This window comes from Kryptolebias marmoratus, linkage group LG21, assembly GCF_001649575.2.
Source record: "Kryptolebias marmoratus isolate JLee-2015 linkage group LG21, ASM164957v2, whole genome shotgun sequence".
Taxonomy (NCBI): Eukaryota; Metazoa; Chordata; class Actinopteri; order Cyprinodontiformes; family Rivulidae; genus Kryptolebias; species Kryptolebias marmoratus.
In genome coordinates this window covers 20,521,902-20,545,171 of record NC_051450.1, presented here as the reverse complement: position 1 = coordinate 20,545,171, position 23,270 = coordinate 20,521,902, and the positions used below count along the sequence as shown (strand labels likewise).

Sequence of the window (23,270 nt, the reverse complement as noted above, 5' to 3'; positions counted from 1 at the left end):
TTACATTTCATTGATTGTTGCATATATTTTCGTTTCTTGTCCTGACCAATATAAATAGTGTCTAGTGTTGATTATGATTAAAAACAAGTTTCTTTTTTTATATGGCAACTCCATCCCATCTGGCTTGTCCTGCTGACAACCAAAACAGTTCCCAAACTTAACCTCAGGACCTTGTAGTAAACTTTGCTTTTCTCCAGTGATCAAAACACCGTGTCAAACAAGGAACAGGGCCTGAGGGTTATTAGAAAACTCTCACCACCGAGTAATGTGACTGTTAATCCACTTTTTGGAATCGTGGCATATAAGGGGACCAATCACTAACTAATAAACACAAACCAGTTCGGCTGTAGTCCCGAGCTAATTTTAAGAAATAAATATTAAGATTGTCACGAGAAAAGAGTGGACATGTGTGTGTCAACCATAGGTTTACATTTTAAGACACTTGTTTGTACTTCTAATACATGTTATACATAGTGTGTCTCCATGAGAGACTGAAAGAAAGAAAAAAGAAGTCTGCACGAACAGGCTTGCTGGCTACTGTCCAGAACAAAAGCCTAAGGCATCAACACCAATAGGCTTGTCAGTCCCCTTGATCTTTTAATGATTGATCCAAACTAGATAGTCATAATTACCATTCATGCACTCTCTTTTTCCCTTTTCTGCCTTCCTCTGTCTGATTTTGCCTCTCATTTGCATGCTTCTACAAACTCCTTAAAGGCTTTCTGTGTCTCCTACTGTAACTTTCTATACTGTATATCTTTAGTTCTCTTTCTTCAACCTCACCTCACAGTATAATGTGTTGCACTTTCACAAAAAGAACTCAAAGATTGTACAATGACAACATTTTTGTTATTAAACAGTTTATGCCCTTGTACATAATGACATCAAATGTCTTGTTGATGGTTGGTCTTAATGTAAATGGATTACAATAGACTTGACCAAAAATGGTTATAGGAGGAAATTTCATGATAATTTAATGAGCATGTTTTGATTTAAGTGTTAAAAAATTACATGAGTTGGGCGAGAAAGCTAGACATGGTTACAAGCACTGGATTTGTACCTGAGGGTTGCATCTTGTGGTGGGCTCGCCAAATACAAAAAAAAAAAAAAAGTGTACTAATATGTTGCCATTTCACAATTGCTAATATTGGATTGTGACATTATGTAATACTATGAGATGTGGACAAGACATCAACATATAATAGTAGACCAAATGTCTCCTCCTTGTCTCTTTGTTTGGTGTTAAAGTCAACAGGACCTGGTTATGAGATCTGCCATGTTGTATTTTTGGAACCAGAGTCTGCCCAGAAGTGATGTGGGGCTTTAAGTCCCTCCTACTCCCCAACGCAATCATGATGTCATATGATCTGTCTTCTAAACAATAAATAACTAATTACAGCTAAACATGTGAGAAAAATGAATGTTTGACTATATAACAGCATAAAAGAACTGCATAAATCAACAAGAATCAACTCTTGAAAAAAATATCTGGGGTTTAATTTTTTAAATAAGGGCAAAGACCCATTTGTTTACATGAAGAGGGCGGGATTTAAAAGTTCTACCAGAACCAGCCTTCTGTATGAGGTCAAGTATTATAATAAACAGCCTACAGGACAAACATTTGAACGTTGCAGGTTTTATGGTCAAAGTTGCTTTGTGTGTTCATTGGAAATAATTCAGCCAGGGATTGTTTGGAACATTCTTGTCTGAAATGTCTGAAACAGACTGAAATGAAAGAAAATAACATTTCAGTTGTTTTGTGTTTTCTAGATCATGAAAGTAATAATACAACAGAGCTTGCTTGCTAGACAGTTCTTTCTTCTTCCATCTTTGTCTTTCTTGCCATCTCCACCATATAGAAAAAAGTTATGACCTTCGCAGGAACCTTCACCCGCATATTTTTAGCTTTTTCCCAGCTCTCACAAATCCATACATGTGAGAAGGTAGGAGTTTTCTCGACTGACATGATCCTTTTGGTTTGTAGTTCTGTCCCACTTGGCTTTAATTTACAGTGGGAAAATAATTAGAATCTCACTTTTGGAAAGAGTGGAGTGAAAATGTAAACAATGCTTCCCTGCGGGCGGGTGCTTCATCACTTTGACAGGTGCATTTGAATTTGCCTGGGTGGCGGACAGGCTTGGTTATTTATGTGTCAGTCGCACATGAAAGCCCCGGCTGGAGCTGGAGTTGGGACCGAAACTATCGAAGAGACTGAGACTCTGCCGAGTGGGTTTAGACTTGGGAGAACCCTTAGAATGTTGCTGGTTCTTAAGTTGAAGGTTAGAACGGGGCTGTTGCTGCTGGCGCTTAGAGGGGAACAGAAGGCAAGAATGGGAATGCAGCTGGATGTAGAGCTTGTGCTACAGAAAGATATTAACTTTTGCAGAGAGATATCTAGTAATGCAAGCCACTTTCCATTGTAAACTAGCCATTTTAAAAAGCAGCTGATGCTTTAAAATCTTTTTTTCTTAGCCTTTAGTCTTACCAAGGCTTTAAAGGAGTTTAGGCAATGCAAAAATATGCATCAGCTGTATGAAAGTTTTTATCTTGCAACAAACACTGTTGAATGAAGAAATCTGACTAAACTATATTTTATCTGTTGTTGTGATGTGGTGTTTAGAGGACTCAAACATAAGGAGGCCTAAAATAAATTAATTAGAGTTCAAAAATAAAATAAAAATGCTGGCAAGGCAGCGAAACCATAACAGAAAAGCAAAATCTAACAGGTAGTACACAGGAAAGAGAAAGAACATGTAAACAGAGGTCAGCATGTTAACTGGGAGTATAAATATGCTGGGAGAGGTGATTAGTGCAGCTGGGGCTAATGAGCAGATGAAGCACAGGTGTGGATAATAAACTAAAGGCAAAGATGATTAGGGTTCTATGGGACAGAAAACATTCCTAACAAAGAAAAACCTCAAAAATAAAGCAAGGACAAACACAATACATAAACTCAAAGTACACAACAACCACAAAAATCCCATGATCATGTCACAACTTATCTAAACATTTTGAGAAAATGTTCCTTTATGATTAAGGTCAATAATAGAACAATGGTGTCTAAACACATCAAAGCCCTGTTCACACTAATATCAATATTAAAAAAACACATTTTTTCTGTTGTGCATCTTTTACCCTCATGCAAACAATGTATTTTACAAAAATAACAATATTCTTTATCAGTGTTTTTCAAAGTAAAGCTTTTATAATACCTCATTTTAAGTTGTAAGAAAAGATAGTGTAGCAGCCGACGTCCTGTTTTTCTCTACTGCTTTGTGCACTTCGTGAGTGGAGCTGTTTTTGTTGTCTTTACGTTGTCCTTAATAAACTTTGATTTTATGATACACAAGTCAGTGACTAAGATTAAGTGGTAAACAATGTCAAAAAAGAAGCTGTAGCTGTTTAAGGAGAAATTCAAGTCAAAAAAGTTCCTTCTTTGTATTTTAATGTGTCATTAATATCAACAGTATTGCCACCTTCTGGTGCAGCATGGATATTTTAGCAGTTTTGCTTCTTGTCTGGATGGAGTTTTTTCTTCTTTTTTTCAAATGGGGTAAAAAATGTCTGGGGATGCATAATCAGAGCCTTTGTCTTTCAGTTTCTGGCTCTCTTTCCTCTCATTTTCATGATGCAGTTATTAATCTTTTAAATGAACACAACCAGTGTGCCTTAAAACAAGATTTATTATTCATAGCTTCTGCTTTAATAACTTAGATTCTATTGTTTTAACCTTTTTTTTTTACACCATTTAAAATTATGTTTAGCATGTTTATTTTCTTGTGAGCTAATATTTTTTATTTTTTGAACATTCTTTCCACATTTTGCACCACTTTCTGTGTTGGCTGAACATTGCTGTTATTGTGTTTTTTTTATTTCTCCAGTATGAGATTTAATAATTATATATATATATATATATTTATTTATTTTTGGATTGCAAGATTCTGTAAAATAATGTGCAATACTTGCAATCCCCACTAAAACCCATGCCCTTAAATATTTAAGTATTTTCTGTATTTGCAGGTGGAATATGCATCTGTATTACTGGATCAGATTAAGATGGGCCTTCACAGATTTAAAGGTTCATGAAGGAAATCTGGTAGCACACAAGCCATCAAACTGAGCAGCTGTCAGTTTGATGGCTTATGAAGTAGAAAAAAACCTGCTTCGGCGTGCTGTCATAAAGCCTTTTTTTATTTTGCACATTTGATAACAAAAAACCGTTGTGTGAGCAAGAACATACAGCTAACGCACACCCACAGACAGTGCAAAAAGGAGCATCAGTGATAGTTGTCAAGTATGAGAAGAGGTAGACATAGTTGGTTCTTTTGTCCACACACACACAGGAACACAGTAACACAGTAACACGTGCTAGCACACATATATCTATGCTCACAAACAGACAAAGCCCCACACAGTGAGGCAACGCATGCGTGCATCTCCAACGCCTGCGGGCGCTTAGAGCTGTGGAGCATCGAGTGGGGGAGGAGGGAGAGAGGGAGAGAGTAGAGGGTTGTGGGGTGATGGGAGAGTGTCTGTGTGTGTGTATGGGTGTGTGTTGGGGGGGTTATTAGAGGGTGCTCTGCAGAAAGTCAATCCATCGACTCCATGACCACTACTATCATTTTTGTTAAACCATTTCTGGGTTTAAGGCCTGGTTGTTGAGCCTTGGGTGCACAGCACAAAAACAAACGATGCACACACACACGCACACACAAACATGTCCGCTTGGGTTCATGGACCAAGAACATAATATGTGATTACACACCACAATTTGAATTAATCAGCAAGTAAAATATAGTAGAGATGCACAAACATCATTTGTCATGGGTTGAACTGCACTAATGGACAAACCCCTTATGAATCATATATTATATTATATATTAAATAGCTATTATTCAAATTGTATATGTTACATTAGATGCAGGTAAATAGCCAGTATTATGCAAGTAACTATAAAAACAATAGGTTATTACATGTTGTTATAGAATAGAAGTCCAGTTACTTTGTTGATAAACTTTATTTTTTAGCCATGTCCTGCCTGACTGAGAATAAACACTAACTCATTCAATTAAGATGTCCTGAAAGCTTCATTAAAATCCATCTGGTGGTTTATCATTTATTTTGCTATCAATCGAAACAAAATTTGGACAAAATTTAAAACAAACATGTTTGGGAATCAATATCAGCTACAACCAGACCAAATTTTAGCTCAGTATGTGTAAAATTGACTGTTAGAGGCCTTTCTGTGTCTTTAAAGTCATTTGGGTGTGGTGGCCATCTTGAATTGGGTTGACTCCAAAAGTTTTTCAGTTGTATATCTAATGATTACTTTCTGGTAGTTTCATTAAAATCTGTCAAGTGGTTCATTTTGATAACAGCTAGAAACCTGAACAAACACACACTGACAAAAACCAGCGTCTACATTTATTTATTTGTTTTGACCTTTTAGCAGCAGTTGGTCATAAGTAAGAATATTTTTTATCCCTGCGTTTTTATTTACAGAAGGAATTCCAAATATGTTAACTGTAGTACTCAATTCATTAATCTTGTATCCTTACAATCAGATAAGCTTCTTCAATAAAAGTAGTCTTTCGGTTCAGGTGAACTTCTAACACAGTCCTCAGTAATCTAAAATAAAAGACAGCAATTGCTGAACAAATACCAAGCTTACAACACTCTGTTAGTAATGAGGATAAATGCTGAAATAAGTAAGGACTGAATTTTGCCAGTGTAATGTCCTTTTTGATAAAAAATAAACTATATTGTTCACTGCCTGTTACAGAAAGAACACACTGGGATAACATGAATTAATGCACTACTGCCTTCCACTGTACATAGTTACACACTGACTCTACGTAATACATACACATGCAAAGCCAAGATGTGCTACAGCACATTGCACATGGCTCGAAACAGAACAAACCCAAATGCATAAATGACTGCTGACATACATGCATGGATAAGCCAAGCAATGTCAGCCATTAGAACAGAAATAGATATGCTATTATTGTAAAATTGGCCAATATGTGGCCGGTCGGCAGATATAATTGGAGCAGCTTGAAAATGGCATGGATGCACACTGTCTGTGTTGGGCCTGATTTGGCTGAAGCAAAGGTCTGTGTCTGGTAAAATGCACCACTGGACAAGACAGGCTACCCATTCATATCTGCATGGGGGGACACCACATGTATATGCATGCACACACACACACACACAGTGATGAAAACGATAGTATGCTACAGTAGCTTTCCCCTGACCCTCTTCTCGCTGCTGCGCCTCTAAAGCGACAATCTCTGTCTATAAATATTTCAGCTTGAATTGTCATAGTTAAGATGCAATAATAAACTTTATCCTAAAGTAGCACACAGCAAACTGGACTTTGAGAAAAGATAAACAAGTAAAAATAACTATTTACAGTCAGAATAGACCAGACGACTTTAGACTTTGGACGACTTTAAAGAGATTATAGATTGAGATAGCATCTCCCAGTGCCTGAGATAATCCAGAAAATAAGATATGCATAATTCACTGTTACTAATCTCCTTTGCAGAAAGCCTGCTCCCAACCTACAGTAAACAACTCAGATAGCAGCTCAGCTTTTCCCTCCATGCCATTTCTGACTCACAATAGGCCCTGAGGAGATCACTTTTCCAGGTTTGTTTCGGGGCACACTGAAGTTTACTGGCAACTTTGACAACCAAAGGAAAAAGAGCCATTTCAGCATTTACAGTAAATGCTTCACATTTTTTTATAGTTAAAAAAAAAATAAAATAATAATGACAGAGGGATGATTTGAATATTGAGCACGATCCAAATGCAAATTTGTAACTTTAAACCTGCCACAGCAAGCTTGTGCAGCAAACCAGTTTAACACAAGCACAACATGTGTACAAGAGCATTGAACCACGTTTATTTGTGGAACTAATGTTTAGCAAGCATTCACATTACCAGTATTTTTTACTGTTAAACTAATTCAATATTTGTGGCATCCAGTATTTAGGTAATCCTTTGGAGGTGCAACATATTTCTCTCACTCTAACTGCATGGACCACAAATCTCAAGATGTCATGTTCAATTCTCAAACTGCTATAAGGCCAGGCTTCATATTAAGATGCTGCAGACAGATGCCAAAGTTGAGTATTGCCTTTGATATCCAGAATTTGACTTTGGAGCAGCTTCAACCTAATCAAGCCTCGAAGGCTGGAGGTGATAAGTATCCCAGCCAATAACCAGAATGAGGGCTGGGAGTAAGGGGTGGGTGTGCTTTCTTACACAGATGCATCACTTGTGCATGTGCATACACACACCCTAGGTTGCCTCTTTAAGGTTTATAAGCAGAACTCCTTTGGTGTAAAAAAAAATCTGTACTCGGGATGTCATGTGGGGCTGTTAAGACGCGACACCTGTCACAATCACCAGGACTTCTTCATCCCCTCGGGGCCACAGGAAGCAGCCAAGGTCAAACTCTTACAAAAAAAAAGGGGGAATGAGCAAAACTGAACTGACTAACAACGAATGGTCACAAAGAATCAGATCTGTTGAATTCAACAATAAAACCTCTTTGGGGCCAGAGGCTGTGGATGCATGTCACTTGTACGTTGGTGTGTGCATTACAAACATGCACCGTCTCCGTGTGTATGCAGTGTATAAAAACTTGTGTTGTGCATGCACAGAAACAGCTCTTCATCAGATAAAATCAACACTTTTTTTTCACCCTCCAAATAAGTAAAATATTTGTTTGAATGTTCATTTTACACTGGATAACTCTAATCTGATCCAAGTGATTTGGTTGTTAAAACTCTGAAAATGATTTAAGAATCATCGCCCTTATTTTATTTCAGTTTTGCAGTTTTTCTAAATCATTCAGCAGTTCAATTTGTTTCATTCTGTGTCATATTATGGAATGGGAGAAATGAGAAAAAGAGGGTTGGAAATGTAACAAAAAGTGGCCAAAACCTAGTGTCAGTTTACCTCGTCCAGCTGCAAATGTTTTTACAGGTGAGGGGCGAAGCTTTATATTTTAAGTAAAAAAAAATCTCCTTTTCACTAATGAACTTATAAGCATTCAAAATAGTCAAAACTTGGAGTTTCCCAACAGCACACACCTTAACTGGATCCTTTTCTGTGACGCAGAGCTTAAGTTTCTTAATGACAGCCAAACAAACACAATTCCTTCATTAAACTAACTAACTTTTTCCATTTTCTCAGTCATGTCCTTTGACAGAAAAGCTTTATCAGTCCCAGGCATCGGTAGCTAATGATATCTAGTTTAATAGTAAGGGATGAATTAAGCAATCAAGCTTCCAATAATTAGGCCATTCGCATTATGAGTTCATATGAAAACATTGTCTCTGTCCTGTTTTTAAATGTAGGTCTGTTTGAAGATTCAGAACAGTTTATTATTGTGTTGTTATTTTTAATCCGTTGTTGTATGAAATCCTGATGAGCAGTCAGTATCTTACATGTAGTAGATAGCCATCAAAGCATTCCTAGAAAGTCTCATGGAGGAGTCAGTCTCAGCTACAGCTCAGGGCAAAGTTCTCTCATTAGTGAATTTCTACCACCTAACACTAAAACTCAATGAGAAATATATTGGTTTGATCCTTTATAAGCCTTTATGTGTCATGGTCCTCACAGTAAGAAACTTAACTAAACTTAACTGTTTGAAGTGAAATTACTTTTTTTTGTAACTTAACTCAGGTTAAAGAGGACTATAGAAGCCCAGACAATGTGTCTTCTACTTACTTTATTGCTTTTTATCGTGTTGCTTTAACATTTAGATAAGTCTAAAGCTAAAGCAACTGTGCAGAAAGTAATTATTCTCTAGTTTCCCATAATTCTGTTTAAATTCTTGCAGTCACAATACATTGCAGACGTATTTGTGTCTACTGAATCTTCAGTGTGAATTAAAATTAAGGTGAATGGGTTTGATCTTTATCTGTTTTTTTCCCCTCTCATCTTTTTTAACCACTGTGCACCACTTTCACACATTACTGCCTGGCAAAGTCCATGACCTTTTCAGGAACAGAGGCATGTAGTCTTTGCAGTCATATCTCATATTGAGCTCCCTAATGCTCTGAGTGTGGCTGCTGTGCTCGCCGCTGTGTCGCTCCTGTCCCTGCCTGCCTGCTTGCTATCGCCCCAGGCCGTTGGGGCCCTCAGCAGTGTCCACTGCAAGAAAAATAAGATAAAAAAAAAAAACTTTACTGTAATTGAAGAAGCAACTCAAGCAGAAAGGTTTGCATTTTCATACTCACATATACAAATGTGCATGTAGACTACACACACGTGCACAGGCAGCCTGAGTGAACGCACACCATGTGTGCATGAACAGGTTTGCATCTGTGCACATGCAGCCAAGCACAAAAATGTACGCACACACATTCATCCTGACAACATTGGTCTTTGGTAGAGGTTACCAGGGGGGCTGGGAAGACTCTGCTCCCCCCTTGCCCCCATGCTTTAACGCAGTCCCCCCACAATCGGACGTACACCCCCGCACACACACACACACACAATGACCATAGACCTAGTTGCCCTCTGACTCTGGAAAACTCATCTCCTCCTCTCTTCTCTCTGTGTTCCTGTGTTGCTGTTATGGGTTCCTGCTCAGGAGCTGAAGGTTCTTTTGTTATGTGACAGCGGTTCCTGTGTGTCCTGTCACGGCTAACTAATTCCTCTGTCTCCCTTATTTTCCAAAAGTTTCTTAAACCATTCACATCTCGCTTCGTCAGTTTAGCTCTGCTTCTCAGGTGACTTCCATTCAGTAAACTGTACTACTGTATTTAGACAGCACAAGACTGATCAACTAAGGTGCTTTCTGTGTATATATAGTATAATATTAGTATATTGCTTTTTGTGCCGGAGTATTAAACTAAGATCATCTTATATTTAGAAGGGATGACGTTATAGCCATTCTAGTCAAATCTTGTAAATGTTATTTACAATTTCATGCAATATTGTTAATTTCTGAGAGTTTCATTTAAATCCAAATAATAATTCATAAGCTATTTTTCTGACAAACAAGGTTGTCGACAACAGTTAATTCCAACTTTATAAGAAAAGATATTCCACAGCACTCTTTTATCCCTGTTGTGAAATATCCTCAGCTACTAATACATCAAATTTTAGCTTAACATCTGCAAAATTAGAGTCATTTTTGTATTTCCTGATGTTGGTGAGCTGCAGCAGCCAATTTGTATTAAGATGGCTTTAAAAGTAATCAGTTATAGATATAAAACCATTGATAATTTTCTGAGTTTCATTAAAATCTATCTTGTGGTTCATGAAATATTTGGTTAACAGCCAAACAGGTTCAGCAGTTAATGCCAAAATTAACCAAAGATATGTCTATATCTATGAGTAGCACTTGAAGTACGTGTTGTGAATCAATATCACCAAATTTTAGCCAAATGTAGTTTATTTGGTTAAAAATAGTTATAGTCATTTTGATTTATAGCCATTTTGTGTTGTTTTTTTTAAGTTCATTTGGCTGTGGTGGCCATCTTGAATAAAAGTAAAATGGGTCAAATTTGAAGAAACTTTCACATTTGCAGCAATTAGTCGCTGATTAGATTAGAAAACATCCCATATGATTAACAGCCACCCTCACCGAACACAAATTCATCATTACCACTCCAACATGTGTTGTTTGACTCTCAACAGGTTCGCTCCCCACCAACCACGCTGCAGTCGCAAATCACCTTGGGTGTTCCCAAACTTGCCCGCTGGTACCCCATTACCTAGACATACGGTGACAAACGGTGCAAAAGTGCTCAAAATGTTGATGCAATCAGGTTGAGAAAACATCTCCAGGGCTACCATACAGCCCCTCAACCTCTCTCCTCTCTCCCTTCTTCCTCACTTCTTTTAATGTCTGCCTCCCTCCGTTGTAACAGTACCACCACCACCACTGGGAAACTTATGGTGATGGTAGAAAGATCTGCAGTACGCTCTCTGTCATTGTCACCATGGTGGCTCAGTCAAAACAGTTTGCATACCTGCTTAAATATTACAAAAATGAACACCTCTCTTCAGGTGGAGTAATCAGCGGGGTGACGGGAGACAATTAATTAGGTCCATCTGCATCACTGCCTTTACATAATTAATGGGGCTCATTACTGAACTGAGCCATTTACAAGCAAGGAGACAGTGTATGAGTGGAAAACCCCGGGAAAGGGACGATTTTTGTTTTACTTTTTCAGTTTTTGAAAACTTGACTTAACTCCATATTGACTTAGGTCACATCTGTAAACTTTTGATAATCTTACTCTGTGTTTAAAGGGATAATCAGGTCATTTTGAAGTGAAGTTCTATGTCTTACCTGTTGTTTGTATTCTTCTGAAGAATTCAGGTTTAAATCTGAATAGACTGCCAAACTGACAGGTAACAAATTTTTGGCTGAAATTCTAATTTTTTGCAAAACTGCATGCAATGTAAAAGTTTATACATAGGCGTTTGCATGAACTGTTATGAAATTTCTGAGATTTAAACATTTTGCTGCATATTATTACTATTAATATTATAATAAATTCGCTTCTAGGGAGGTCTGGCATTCCTCCCTCGCTTAGGAGAGCTTCGTCTCGTTCTGTTAAACTTCTAAACCGTGTTAACTTTGTTTATAAAATAAGATCAGAGAAGGAAAGAAAGGTACCGATAAAAAATTACCAAAATTCTTCCATCCATTTTATGTAAGCTATGGCCATAAATCCAAAAAGGGGTTAAAAACAAATCAACTGGACTTCTATTCTGTAGTTGAATATGTTTCGCTTCTCATCCGAGGAGTTTGGATTTACCATGTATGTCCTGGATGACTGAGAATCTACACTATGTCTATGCTAAGGTCATACACTTTTACCTCAGTTCAAGTGCAAGAAATGCACAAGAAATCCACCAAATTGTCATGGCAAAATGATAAGGAAGACAATCTATTACAAAGAAATGTCAAGCGAACTATGCCAGGGTTGAGACAGATCCAAGCAGCAGAATAATTGTGGCTATTTGAACAAAGTGTCTGAGTAAGAAACAGATAAGGCCACCAGCCTCATTGTAACTGGGAGCCCAAATCACTTATAGGGCAGATTGGCCTAAAATGAAACTGGTATCATGATTTTTTTTTCACAACAATACCAGGAAACCAAATCAATAAGATGTCATCAGAAATACAAACATTAATATTAAATAAGACGTGGTAATTCTTAAGTTTTTTAATTATATAAGGTGGAAAAAAGCTTATTTTTCCACATATTGAAAGCGTTTTTTGTGACTTCTCTAAAACCCTATCAAAAAGCTCAGAGGTAGATAGGTCCTTAACTTATTCCTCCTGTTTACTCAGTCAGTAAGCTTCGAAGCCGACATCTAACCCCGTCTGTAATGTCTGAACCTCGAAGCAACCCGGAGGATCATATGGTGTGGAGAAATCTCTGACATAAAGTTAATTGGTAAGAAAAAAAAAATTAGATTCTGTTTTATGATCGCCTTGTGAAAATTACAAGTTTGATAATAACTGCCCATTTGTTGGTTGATTATTGAACGTGGATTCTTTTCTTTTTATTCTTTCAGAGCTGGAGGGAGATAACAGCATCAGAGAGGATCTGCTGAGTTCTTAGTTATAATGCAGCACATCCAAGAAGTTAGTTTTAATCGGATTCCAATCACCACTTGGGCAGTTTTATTTTGTGTAATTATGAGCTATCAGTTGCAAAGATTTAGATGTGACACAAGTGATATGACAAACATATGAAGTTATGCACATTATAAATAGATTATTGTGTGGTTTATGTAGTTTTTATCTAGATATATGTTTCTCTGTGTTGTAGTAGTTGGTAGTTGGTGTAATTCTTGCAGTTTTCTAAGTAACATGCACATATAACAAGTTTTCTTTTAGATTATGTTCTTTTTCATACAGTTTTTGCAGTTCTTTCCTGACACTGTGGGGTTATCAGCTCTCTGCCATCCATTCTACGTGTTGCATGCAAGCCAGTTCAGTATTACTTTTAACATAATATTGTGTCATTTAGAGACATGTTAATGCCCAAACTTTTCCCCCAAACTATTTATGTTGAGTGGCATTGTGCTCATCTATCTTAGAAAAACAAGTAAGATTAGTCCCAACAGGTTGCTCAATAGTTTAACTGTTTTCCTGTTCCGTCAGAAGAGAAACGGCGATCACATTTTTGCACGTGTCTGTTTGTTTGTTTGTGACATTAGCAAACATCTCATGAACCACTAAATGAGTGGAGCTTTCAGAAAGTAACAATTAGATTTTCATCTTCAACTGATTAACTTTCGGACTTGACCCCTTTCAAGATGGCAACCACAGCTAAGCAACCTGAGCAAACACGTGCAAGGTTATATCTCAATCAGTTTTACAGATATTGAGCTGGTGTGGTCGTAGCTGACAGTCATTCACAACACAGAATCTGTTGCTGCTACATCTCATACTTACTTACTGTTAACTCTTAATTTAATTTAAAATTCTGACATGAAAGGCAGCAGTCAGTATGCATTGTTTCAAGGAATGCTAGGCCTTTTATTCACCTTGTGGATTTGTTTTACTGTGAGTCTTGTTATGGCCAGACAGCCCCCTGCAGAGGTCGTCTGTAACGTGAATAACTACAGAAACAGTTTTGATTTTATGCATGCTTTGCAGATGACAGATTTTTGACATTATGTCACAGCTCAGAATGTACTCATGGGACTTTATAAGAATGCAGTAGAGATAAAAAAGCCTGACCTGAGGACTATGTTTGGGTGTAATTGCACAATAGAGGCGGAAAACTTGTGAAAGCACAAAACAATCAGGCAGACGGGTTTGTAATTTACTTCTAATGAAGATTTTCTGACAGATGAAGCAACAAATTGTACCTAATGATCAATGCAGCTTTATTACATCTGTAGGGCAGTGTGGAGGAATATTTAAATATTAAAAAATTAACCTTAAGAGTTCCAAAATTATTCACTGGATTAATTTCTATTTTAATCTCCAGCTGACATCAAGTTATTCTAAAACAAACAAACAGAATTGTTTTTATTTTGGTTGACAATTGCAGGCTCTTTGTAGCACTCAATAACTTGTTAAAAAAATCTGCAGCTGTTCCTCTGAATACCTTGTTTTCCTTCCCCTCATCCCTCCTTTCTCTCCCTCAGCTAATGAAGGCCTCGTAGCCCACTGTTATTAAAATTACGCACTTGCCTCTGATATTAATTGGCTCCATAATAAGGAATGCATCGGATTCATTATTTAATTGCAAGGGCACATTTGGAATACAGTTTCTGAAATGTATTTTTAATGAAAAACACTACATCCTGACCTAATCATATCAACCTTATTCTATCTAATTAAGAATGCAAAAAATCATTAGAGTTGCAAAATATTAGTTTCAGCTCTGTCGGGCTGCTCCTTTCCTCGCCTTCATGAATATTTTCTTCCCCTGTCTATGATAAATAGTTAATGAGGAAAAAATGACAAAAATTTGCATGTAGGCAAATTAGTCTAATAGGGATATGTCTTTGCTGAGTTAGGAAAGTGACCCTTTTCGTAGAAGAAACTGTTACAATAATTATGAAATAATGGCAAGGCCCATCTTATTTTGATGAAAAATTGTCTCATTGAATAATGTAAAAATGTTAAAACGCAATAACCCTAAATTTTCATCATGCCACGGAATGTGTTAGCATTTTATCAGTGTAATAACACCAAATTAGGTCCAATATGAAGGATGCTGTAATTGTTGCTTTGGAGGGATATCTGCAGCAATGCAAGGATGATAAAGAAGTGAACTGCAGCAAGAGGCCTTCAGCTGCTACATGGGGCATTTTATTAGCCCCCACATTTACTCTTTTTTTTCCTTGTTTGTTTTAGTGTACTAAAATATTAACAGATTCAACTTGATTTGAGGAAACAGGTCAATCCCCATCCAGTTTTCAAAACTGTAGTCACCTGTTAGAACCAGAGGGAGATATACAAGGAATTTAAGAGGGAAAATGCTTATTGGTTTAAATAAAAGCATTTTGGAAGAACATATTTGCCACTGAAAATGAGGCTTGATGATCATTATCACCCACTGCCAAGAGCTGAAGGTGAATAATAATGTTTTTAGCTTTTGTTTCAATATCTGTAAAACTAAGTTTCAGCCATTTTTGTGTTGGGTTATGTCAACTAGCTGTGGCGGCCAACCTGAACTGGATTAACTGCAAAAGCTAATCACAAATCTGTCTAGTGGGTTATAGGATATTTTGCTAACTAGCAGACAGGGTTGACTCCAGCCGTTCATATGAAAATTTAACGCAAATACTGTGTGCAATCTGTTAACGTTTATAGTATTTGTTGGGGATGGCTAACACAACTCCTGAGATCTTGCATGATGCTGCAGTTTAATACCTGTTTTAGTTTGAAGGCAGTTGTTCACACACTGCCTTCTTCTATGACATCCCCATTGACCTCTGCTGGCATGTTAAACACGAGCCAACCTTTTTCTAATAAGGTCATGTCCACATGAAGAAAATGTCCGTTGTAGCAGTTTTCTGTGTGTGTTGATTGAGCAGTCTCTCCTTAATGGAAAAATCTTCAGAAATCAGTTTTCACAAACTAATCAGGCAGCCTGCTAGTCTACTCTCTGTTTTTGGTAATTATCTTGTACTAATTAGAACAAAGCTAAAGACCTCTGAGATGAATTCTCAGCTTTCTCACATGTAACTAATGAAAATATAATAATATAAAATGAGCCCATGCTATACATCCTACTGGACTGAATGTTTTGCAAAGTGACCAATACAGTCCCTCATGTCCTAGCAGCTCTGCACAAAAAGCCCATACCATCCCAAGTGACAGACAACTCAAAACTAATCAGTCAGACTATTAATAATGAAATTATAAATCATTCTGTTTTTTATGTGCAAGGGCTGTAGTAGAAGAGCAAAAAGGAGGGACTAATGTGACAGTTTACCTTTCGCCTTTCCCCATTGAAACCTCTCCACTGCTCAGCTTTCTTGACGACGTAGCTTAGTTCCTGATTTGACAGCTCCAGGTCATGAGGCAGGAAGTACACACCCTCCTTGGCTGTGAGTCGCTGAAAGATGTCCAACATGCGACCATCATTGTGGAATCTGGAAAACGAGTAAAATATTGACTGCATCCTTCAGACATCACATGCTATAAGTGACGGTCAATATTATAGCAGTCCTTGTGTCAAATGTAATAGCTGTACATAAGTTTCTGCAGCTTCCTCTTTGCAATACAGACTGACTGGCTTGGTTTTTGCTGGAAAAATCAAACTTTTATTGATTGAACAGCCCATATTTGCTGGGTGATGCTCTTTAAAGTCTATTACATCAAATAAAATAGCAAACGGAATCAAACAAATTGGCCTTTGAGTGGGAGGGACTTTTGTTAACACAGGCTGACTGTAGCAGTGTCCATGTTTGGCTGGGTGTCTGTGTGGTTTTCCATCTGCTCATGTGTGGGCGTCAGATCCTGGGATGTTCTTCAGTGTTAATGCCGAGCTTTAAAGACTGAAGATGCAACAAACACACATCTGTCTGGAGAGCTTGGTTTGAGTCACAAGAAAGTGTTCTGCAGAGCAGAAGGCGTATTGATTCCTACCTCCAGATGAGTGCACATAAGCAAAGCGTTATTTTTGTTTTGCCACACACGGGTTGCATGCAGCCAACCCCTAAAAAGAAACACCATGTCTGTAAACAAATACTTTGGCTGACCATCAAAACCAGCAGACCTTGTGCCCTTCCACAGAGATTCTAGTCAGTCAGAGGGTAATCAGCTCTCAAATAAAAACAACATCAAGAAGACAAGGATTTACACAAGGAGCAGCTACGGAGCTTTGAACTCTGCATTATTCCCCATCGCTCTTGGGATAGGAATGTTTGTAGAATCTTGACCTCAGACACAGGAATAGCATGCAATCATTTTCATCCTACACTTGAATTTTGCTTCCCATTCATTTATGCAGCCTTTCTCTTGGAGGAATTCACAGTCTTTGCATCTTTGCGCATCAAAACAAACTAATTCTGTGGCTGTGAAGGAGCCCCGAACCTGTTCTTATATGTGGGGTCTGACCTGGATGATAAAGCTCATATCAGTACTTTTTCCAGTGTAGGGGTCACCATATGTTAACATATGGAATACATTTCACTGTCACAATGGAAGAAAGAGAATGCAAATGGAATAAAATAGCACCACATAAAACACATTTTCATTCATTGATATCTGCTATAAAATGATCTTGATGTAATATTTAATATATCTGTCTTTTGAAGACTTTGTGGTGGAATGGATGGATCTTATCCTTCAAAACTTAAACATTAATTCTTGAAAATACCATACATTTGACACTAAAAGTTATAAACTACAGTTTTGTACTTATGTCAGCGTATTGGCATCACTTATCCTGGTGTTTGTGAAGCTTTACAGATTGCACCATGTGTTAATTGAAAGACACGTATAGATGCTGCCTTAAATGTAATAAAAAAGTAAAAACCAAAAGTCTATTCTATCTATACACCTGAGGCTATTTGTTTCCATGTCAGAAATCCATGTTTTTTTAGAACCAATAAGAAACTCTTTGTGAAACCAAAATTATCAGCTCCATTGTCTTTTGCATTCTCAACAAAATTTTATGCAAATATGTGAATAAAATGTTTGTGACAAAATGATGCTAACAATACAAAAAAAAAAAAAAAAAACTATTGATCAGTTCTCACATTAATCTGTTAGCCTCTTTATTAAATCCAGCTTCTAGCAACACAAAGTGATTTCTCTGCAAATTTCAGCAGAAATTTAAACATTTTTAATTTCAGGCATGTTGCTGCGGGGAAATAACAGAAAGTGCAGTTTTGCACACAATCACTAGTTCTACAAAAAATATATAAAAATATATAATTTTGCTAACAAGGATTAAGAAAGAAAGGCTGACTTTTTCATAAAAGTTGAAGTAATTGAAGGTCTGCCTTTATTACAAGAAATTGTCACAAATAAATATCCAACAAATTGGCCAAATGTTTTTGTTCATTCAGATAATTAGGATGCAAACATGTGGTTATTTAAAGTTTATATTATGAATTTTCAACAAATATATAGCTATCACTCACAGGAGCTTGGATAGCTTAGTGTTTGACTATGTAGTACATTTAAAACACCTAATAACTTGTGTTTAAGGCTCCAGACATGTTTTGTAGCTCTGGTTAGTTATATTTAGGGAGAGAAGGGGGAGAAATGGCTCTTTTGATTGTAAAAGTTGCAGACCGCTAATTTAGCTGGATCCCAATAAGGTTCCTGCCTCCTGTAATTAGGTGAGTCCTTAGTAGAAAATTACAAACTGATTTATTCTATAATGATGTCATTACAGTCTAAGTTGGAGTTTTATCTTATATGATTTACTGTAGGAGAACACACTTCAGTTAAATACTAAATTATGTTATCAAGTATCTTATGACCTGTCCATTTTCTTTGCTAATTCTATTTTACAGAAGTTCTATTCAGTTTCTTTTAAGTCCAACAATCAGTGATCAGTCAAGTCCATGATTAGTGAGAGACTGTTTAGGTCCTTTGTGCCAAATAAAACTAATGGGATTTACAACAATTCCAGATATATTTCCTATGTCAGGTGTTTGAAGAGCAAGACTCCTACATTTATTGTTGTTTGTTCTTTTTTTGTTCTCTTTCTTCGTCCTCTCAAAACTTCATACAAATGTAGTAGATTTTCCTTTTATTCTGAGGTGCCACAACCATAATGCAAAGCTTGCAAGTAAATGCTTCAGTGTGGCTGACCTCAATCTACAAGACATCAGGAGCACACAGTGTATTTATTTAGAGTATGCATGCTCATTACCATATGTGCAGTCAATTTCTGTATGTATGAAATGTGCAGTGAACCCAACCATGCAAAATTTTCAGTCTAATCGCATAATGTAAGGGGGTTATATGTTCACGCTTTACCAAAACACATCTGAGTTTTGAAATGGTAAATTTTCCAACCAATTGCAGTGGATGATGTGTTAAAGAAGACAACCGTGCATTATAGGAGTGTGTTTTGATGCATAAAGTTGATGCATGGTATGGTCTAGTAAAATTAAAATGTATTAGATCAATATTTGTTAAGATTTTCTGTTGTCTGTGTGTGTCTGTGTGCAGAGAAAGAAAATGAAAGATGAATGAGGTGGTTTAAATTTGGCACAAGGCAAATAGACTTCTAAACCAGCAGGCCGGTGGAGATCAGAGTGTTTTGAAAAGGGTCATCCTTTAACATAGCCTACAGCAACAGTTTGCATTACCTCAAATAAACCAAAATGAAAACTTGCTGCTATAACAGATTGAGCTCTGATGTGGTATTCTGTAAGCACACAAAAGGTGATAAACAAAGCTGAAAGTCAGGACACAATAGGAGCCAGGGATAAACACCACTTTATAACCAATTTCACTCTTGAATACTGGAAATGTTCAGGCGTGGACTTGGTCTGGGCTTTTCCAGGTGTTGGTATTCATGTATATACTTCACAGAGGGAGGCTTTCTGCTGCAGATGCACTCACAAGGTCAAAAATAAAAGGAGAGCAAAACAATATCTGTCTATAGGGTAAAGGAGCAGGATGTGATACAAAAATAATGATATAGAGATTGCTTTGTCCTTGATACAGCATGCCCAGACTGGCAGATCAGACTCCTTTTTGATTTGTTTTTTTTTTCCTGTTGAAATTAGTATTAACTGTGTTTGAAGGTATCCATAACATCAACAAGTGGGTGGAAAACAACATATAGGTCAGCAGAAGAAAGTGTGAAGCAGCAGCTCTTACCACCACAGAAAGTCCCTGAACTGCAGTGACTGTACAGGAAGAATCGCTGCTTTTGTTCTCACACATCAGAGGGGGAGGGGCAAAAGCATCTGCATTAAAATAAAATGCAACAACTTTTAACCTGCAGATGCTGACATGTTACTATGTGACAACTAGGAGAGACAATAGGTGTTTGTGTTTATAAGACACTGTCCATGGCTGAGACATGTGTTTCTGGTGACTTGGTTATATGAAAGTGTTATCAAATGTAAAAACTTTTGTGGACTGTAGGGTTTTGATTTGGGCCTCATGCAGTTGTTATTTCTACAGTTGGGGTTTTGGTCATTATGTTTGATCTCTCTTTGTTTTGTGACTGTACATGTGTGACCTGGTTTTATGGTTCTCTTTTTTGTCAGCTTTACTTCCTATTTCATTTTGTTAGATCACATCCTTTTGTTCGGTTTTGTTCCAACACACCTGGTTTATTTTGGCAAACATTCACTCAGCTGTTCATTGTTAGTATCACCATTATAAATTCTACCTCATTTATTTTGTTCCCTGCTAGTTTACAGCCAGTGCCTTGTCCTTGTTAGTTTTACCAGCAGGATCATTTGGATTTCTTTAGGTTGGGCTTCTGTTTACTCAGCATCACTTCCCGGGAACAGACTGAAGGACTTTGGTTTGGATCTTGCCTGCCTTGGAGTCAGTTGCTCTGCAGTTCCACAAACACATAATACTGTGACAAAAATAATAGGGTGACCTCGGAAACTCAATACATCATTTTCTCAAATGCTTATTTTAAATAGTCAGCAACGTGAAAACAAGCATTAAATATTTTAAAACAGCTTTGTGTCTCACCTGAGCAGGTAGACAGCCAGTATAGTAACAGAAAGCAGGAAGTGGACCGCATAGAGGAAGAGAGTGATGATGACTCCTGCTGCACCTGATTGGTCGGCTCGATAGAAGTGCCAGTAAAGCTTGGCTGCGTCACCCACTGGTGTGTCGGGGGAGTAGGCGAGACGCTGAGGAGACCAAACGGACAAATCTGTACCCTAAAGCAGCTTTAGATCCATAGGGTTAGACTGGACATCAACAATATGGATATAGAAAAGAGATCACAGATATATTTCATAGATTGTACATCTTAAAAGCCAGAAAACCTATGTGTAAGCTGAGACTCTTCTTTGTGATAAGTGCAAATTATAGGGAGTCATTTGTATATACACTGTTTATGATTTGTTGTAAATATTACTAAGAAAAAAAAGAAAAAAAAATAGCAGTAACTGGGAAAATTCAGCCATCTGCCAAAAAAAGACACCCCTCTAACCTAGCACAACCCCTACCCACTCCCACCCCTCCCTTTTTTTTGTAATTTAAAGTCACTTTGCCAAGATAAAGTGAACTCCTATTTAAAGTGCACAAGTGTCCAAGTTATTTTTAAGTGACTTACCCCGAGGACGGCATCCACAGCAAAGACTGCCAGGGGGTCGAGGACTGTCCACACTCCCTGAGCCGTGATAAAATTTGACATGAAGGAAGGGAGTGAGCCAAATATCAGTTGACAGCCCCATCTGATCAGAACCAGCAGGAACGTTACTGCGTTCAAGGTCAGGGGACCCACCACCACCATTGCCAGCTCCTCTCTGGTGTGGAGCAACGAGCTCTGGTAGACGAGGTCCACAGTGTGTGCATGGAACTGGAATCTGGAGACGAAAAAGGGTCAATAAATGAGTGGATCATGACTGTGTTTGCGATTCTTTGCAGCTCTGGAGCAGCTGGTTCTGGCAATTCACACACTGTTTAAACATTCGTGGTTCATTCAGTCATATTTAATTAGCCAACAACTGGAATCAAAATTAGCTGCTGTTTGTCTTTCCAGGGACTTCCTATTCACAACTGACTTTTACAGACACATCTGTGACAAAAAAAAGAGCTTTCCATACTCCCTTGTTGTATCTCAGACTCCCCATTTACAGCAAGCCTCATGAGTTTCTTAATCTTCCCATCAGTCAGGAGGAGGCAGAGCAGTGGTGGCCGAGGACAGGTCGAGTTTTTCTCATTAATTTCCATCTGATTTGCTCCAAGAGTCAAGCATCTCTCAGATTCTGTTCATTAATCTGACTGCAAAGGTCCATTGGTGCTTTACTTGAAGCAAATCCTCTGACAGATTTAAATTTTAAAAAGTCATTTTAGAGCCAGAGAATACTTCACAGGATGACCAGCATTTTGTTGTCCAGATAAACTGAAGCACAAGAAAAACGTTTCATTTTGATGTAATCATTTTGATTTAAAACTTTACATCTTAATACATATCAGAATCAAAATGATATTTAATATTTAAAATTATATTTATTCTGTTAGCACCACTGACAGAAGAAAGATAACGTGAAAAAATTCAGTACTTTTAAGTAATTTTGTTTGCAATATTAATGGAATAAACTTGCTTTAGTCCAATGTACTGATTATTTGCTTGAACATTTTGCATTTATGGTATGTACACTCATTTGTTTTCCTGCACCTTTATACAGATTTGGACAGCCACCACCAGAATTTATCAAAGCTTTTATTTTGGAAAAGTACTGTGCTTAATATTCGTTTGAATGGCAATATCTTATTTAATCCTGAGTGACATTTGTAAGATGGATATTTTATTTAAAGAAACAAATCACTTTAGTGGAAAACATCAGAATCCATCAAATTTAAATATTAAAACTGGTACCAAATTCAAACCTAAGCAGCATAGAGAATCTTAAAGATGTCCTTTATGTTTTGGTCTGAGTCTCCCATTCTCAAAATGTTCAAAATTCAAGCCACCAGACTGCAAGCCTTTGCAACTCAAGTGAGGAAATTGAGAACACCGACAAACGTTGCGAGACATTCCGGAAACTCCTTCACCAACGCATTTCCTCAGCTAGTTGCCAGCAGTGGAGACTACTTTTACAGACCCTTGGAAAAGGCTATGGGAACTTTCTGTTCCAATCACAAGAATGCAACATTTGAATACCTAATAATCAAAGGTGTTTCTTGTTCATTTGTACTTTTGTTAAATTCTAAAAGATAAAAAAAGTGGGGGACTACAGAAAATCTTGCAGCAAGGGACTCTATGCTGTTCCAAGGGATGTCCATGGACGTGTTGGTGGAGGAAGCTAAGTTAAAGACAGAGTTATAAGCAAAAAACTGAGTGTGTGATAAAAGGGTGAAGGGAGGGCGCCTGTCATCATGCTAACCATGCTGACTGTCACTTGGCCTCTCTCCCTCGCAATGAGCACCACTAGCTCTGGACACTGCATGGAGAGAAATGTGCTCGGAGGGGCAACAACAGATCCAGACATGTGGAAGTTGTCAACCAGCGTTGACCCCCTCTGTTTTCACTTTTTTTTCACCTCCTATCTTTCACTTCAGTCTATTTTTTTTTCTCCTCTCCCTCTGCTTACACAGTCGCTTTCCATGATTTAACACTTGATGTTTCCACTAACATGTTATTGTA

General features: G+C 37.5%; 1 protein-coding gene across 1 annotated transcript in view; it reads right to left on the bottom strand.

Moving 5' to 3' along the window:
- ofcc1 (orofacial cleft 1 candidate 1) overlaps positions 1–23,270 on the bottom strand; it is an 86,524-nt gene that overhangs the window by 11,962 nt on the left and 51,292 nt on the right. Inside the window, exons 18-20 of the mRNA XM_037973332.1 lie at positions 21,234–21,486; positions 20,642–20,805; positions 15,948–16,107 (exon numbers count right to left, since the gene is read on the bottom strand). Coding sequence (XP_037829260.1) covers positions 15,948–16,107; positions 20,642–20,805; positions 21,234–21,486 — 577 coding nt within the window. The remainder of the gene's footprint in view (positions 1–15,947; positions 16,108–20,641; positions 20,806–21,233; positions 21,487–23,270) is intronic.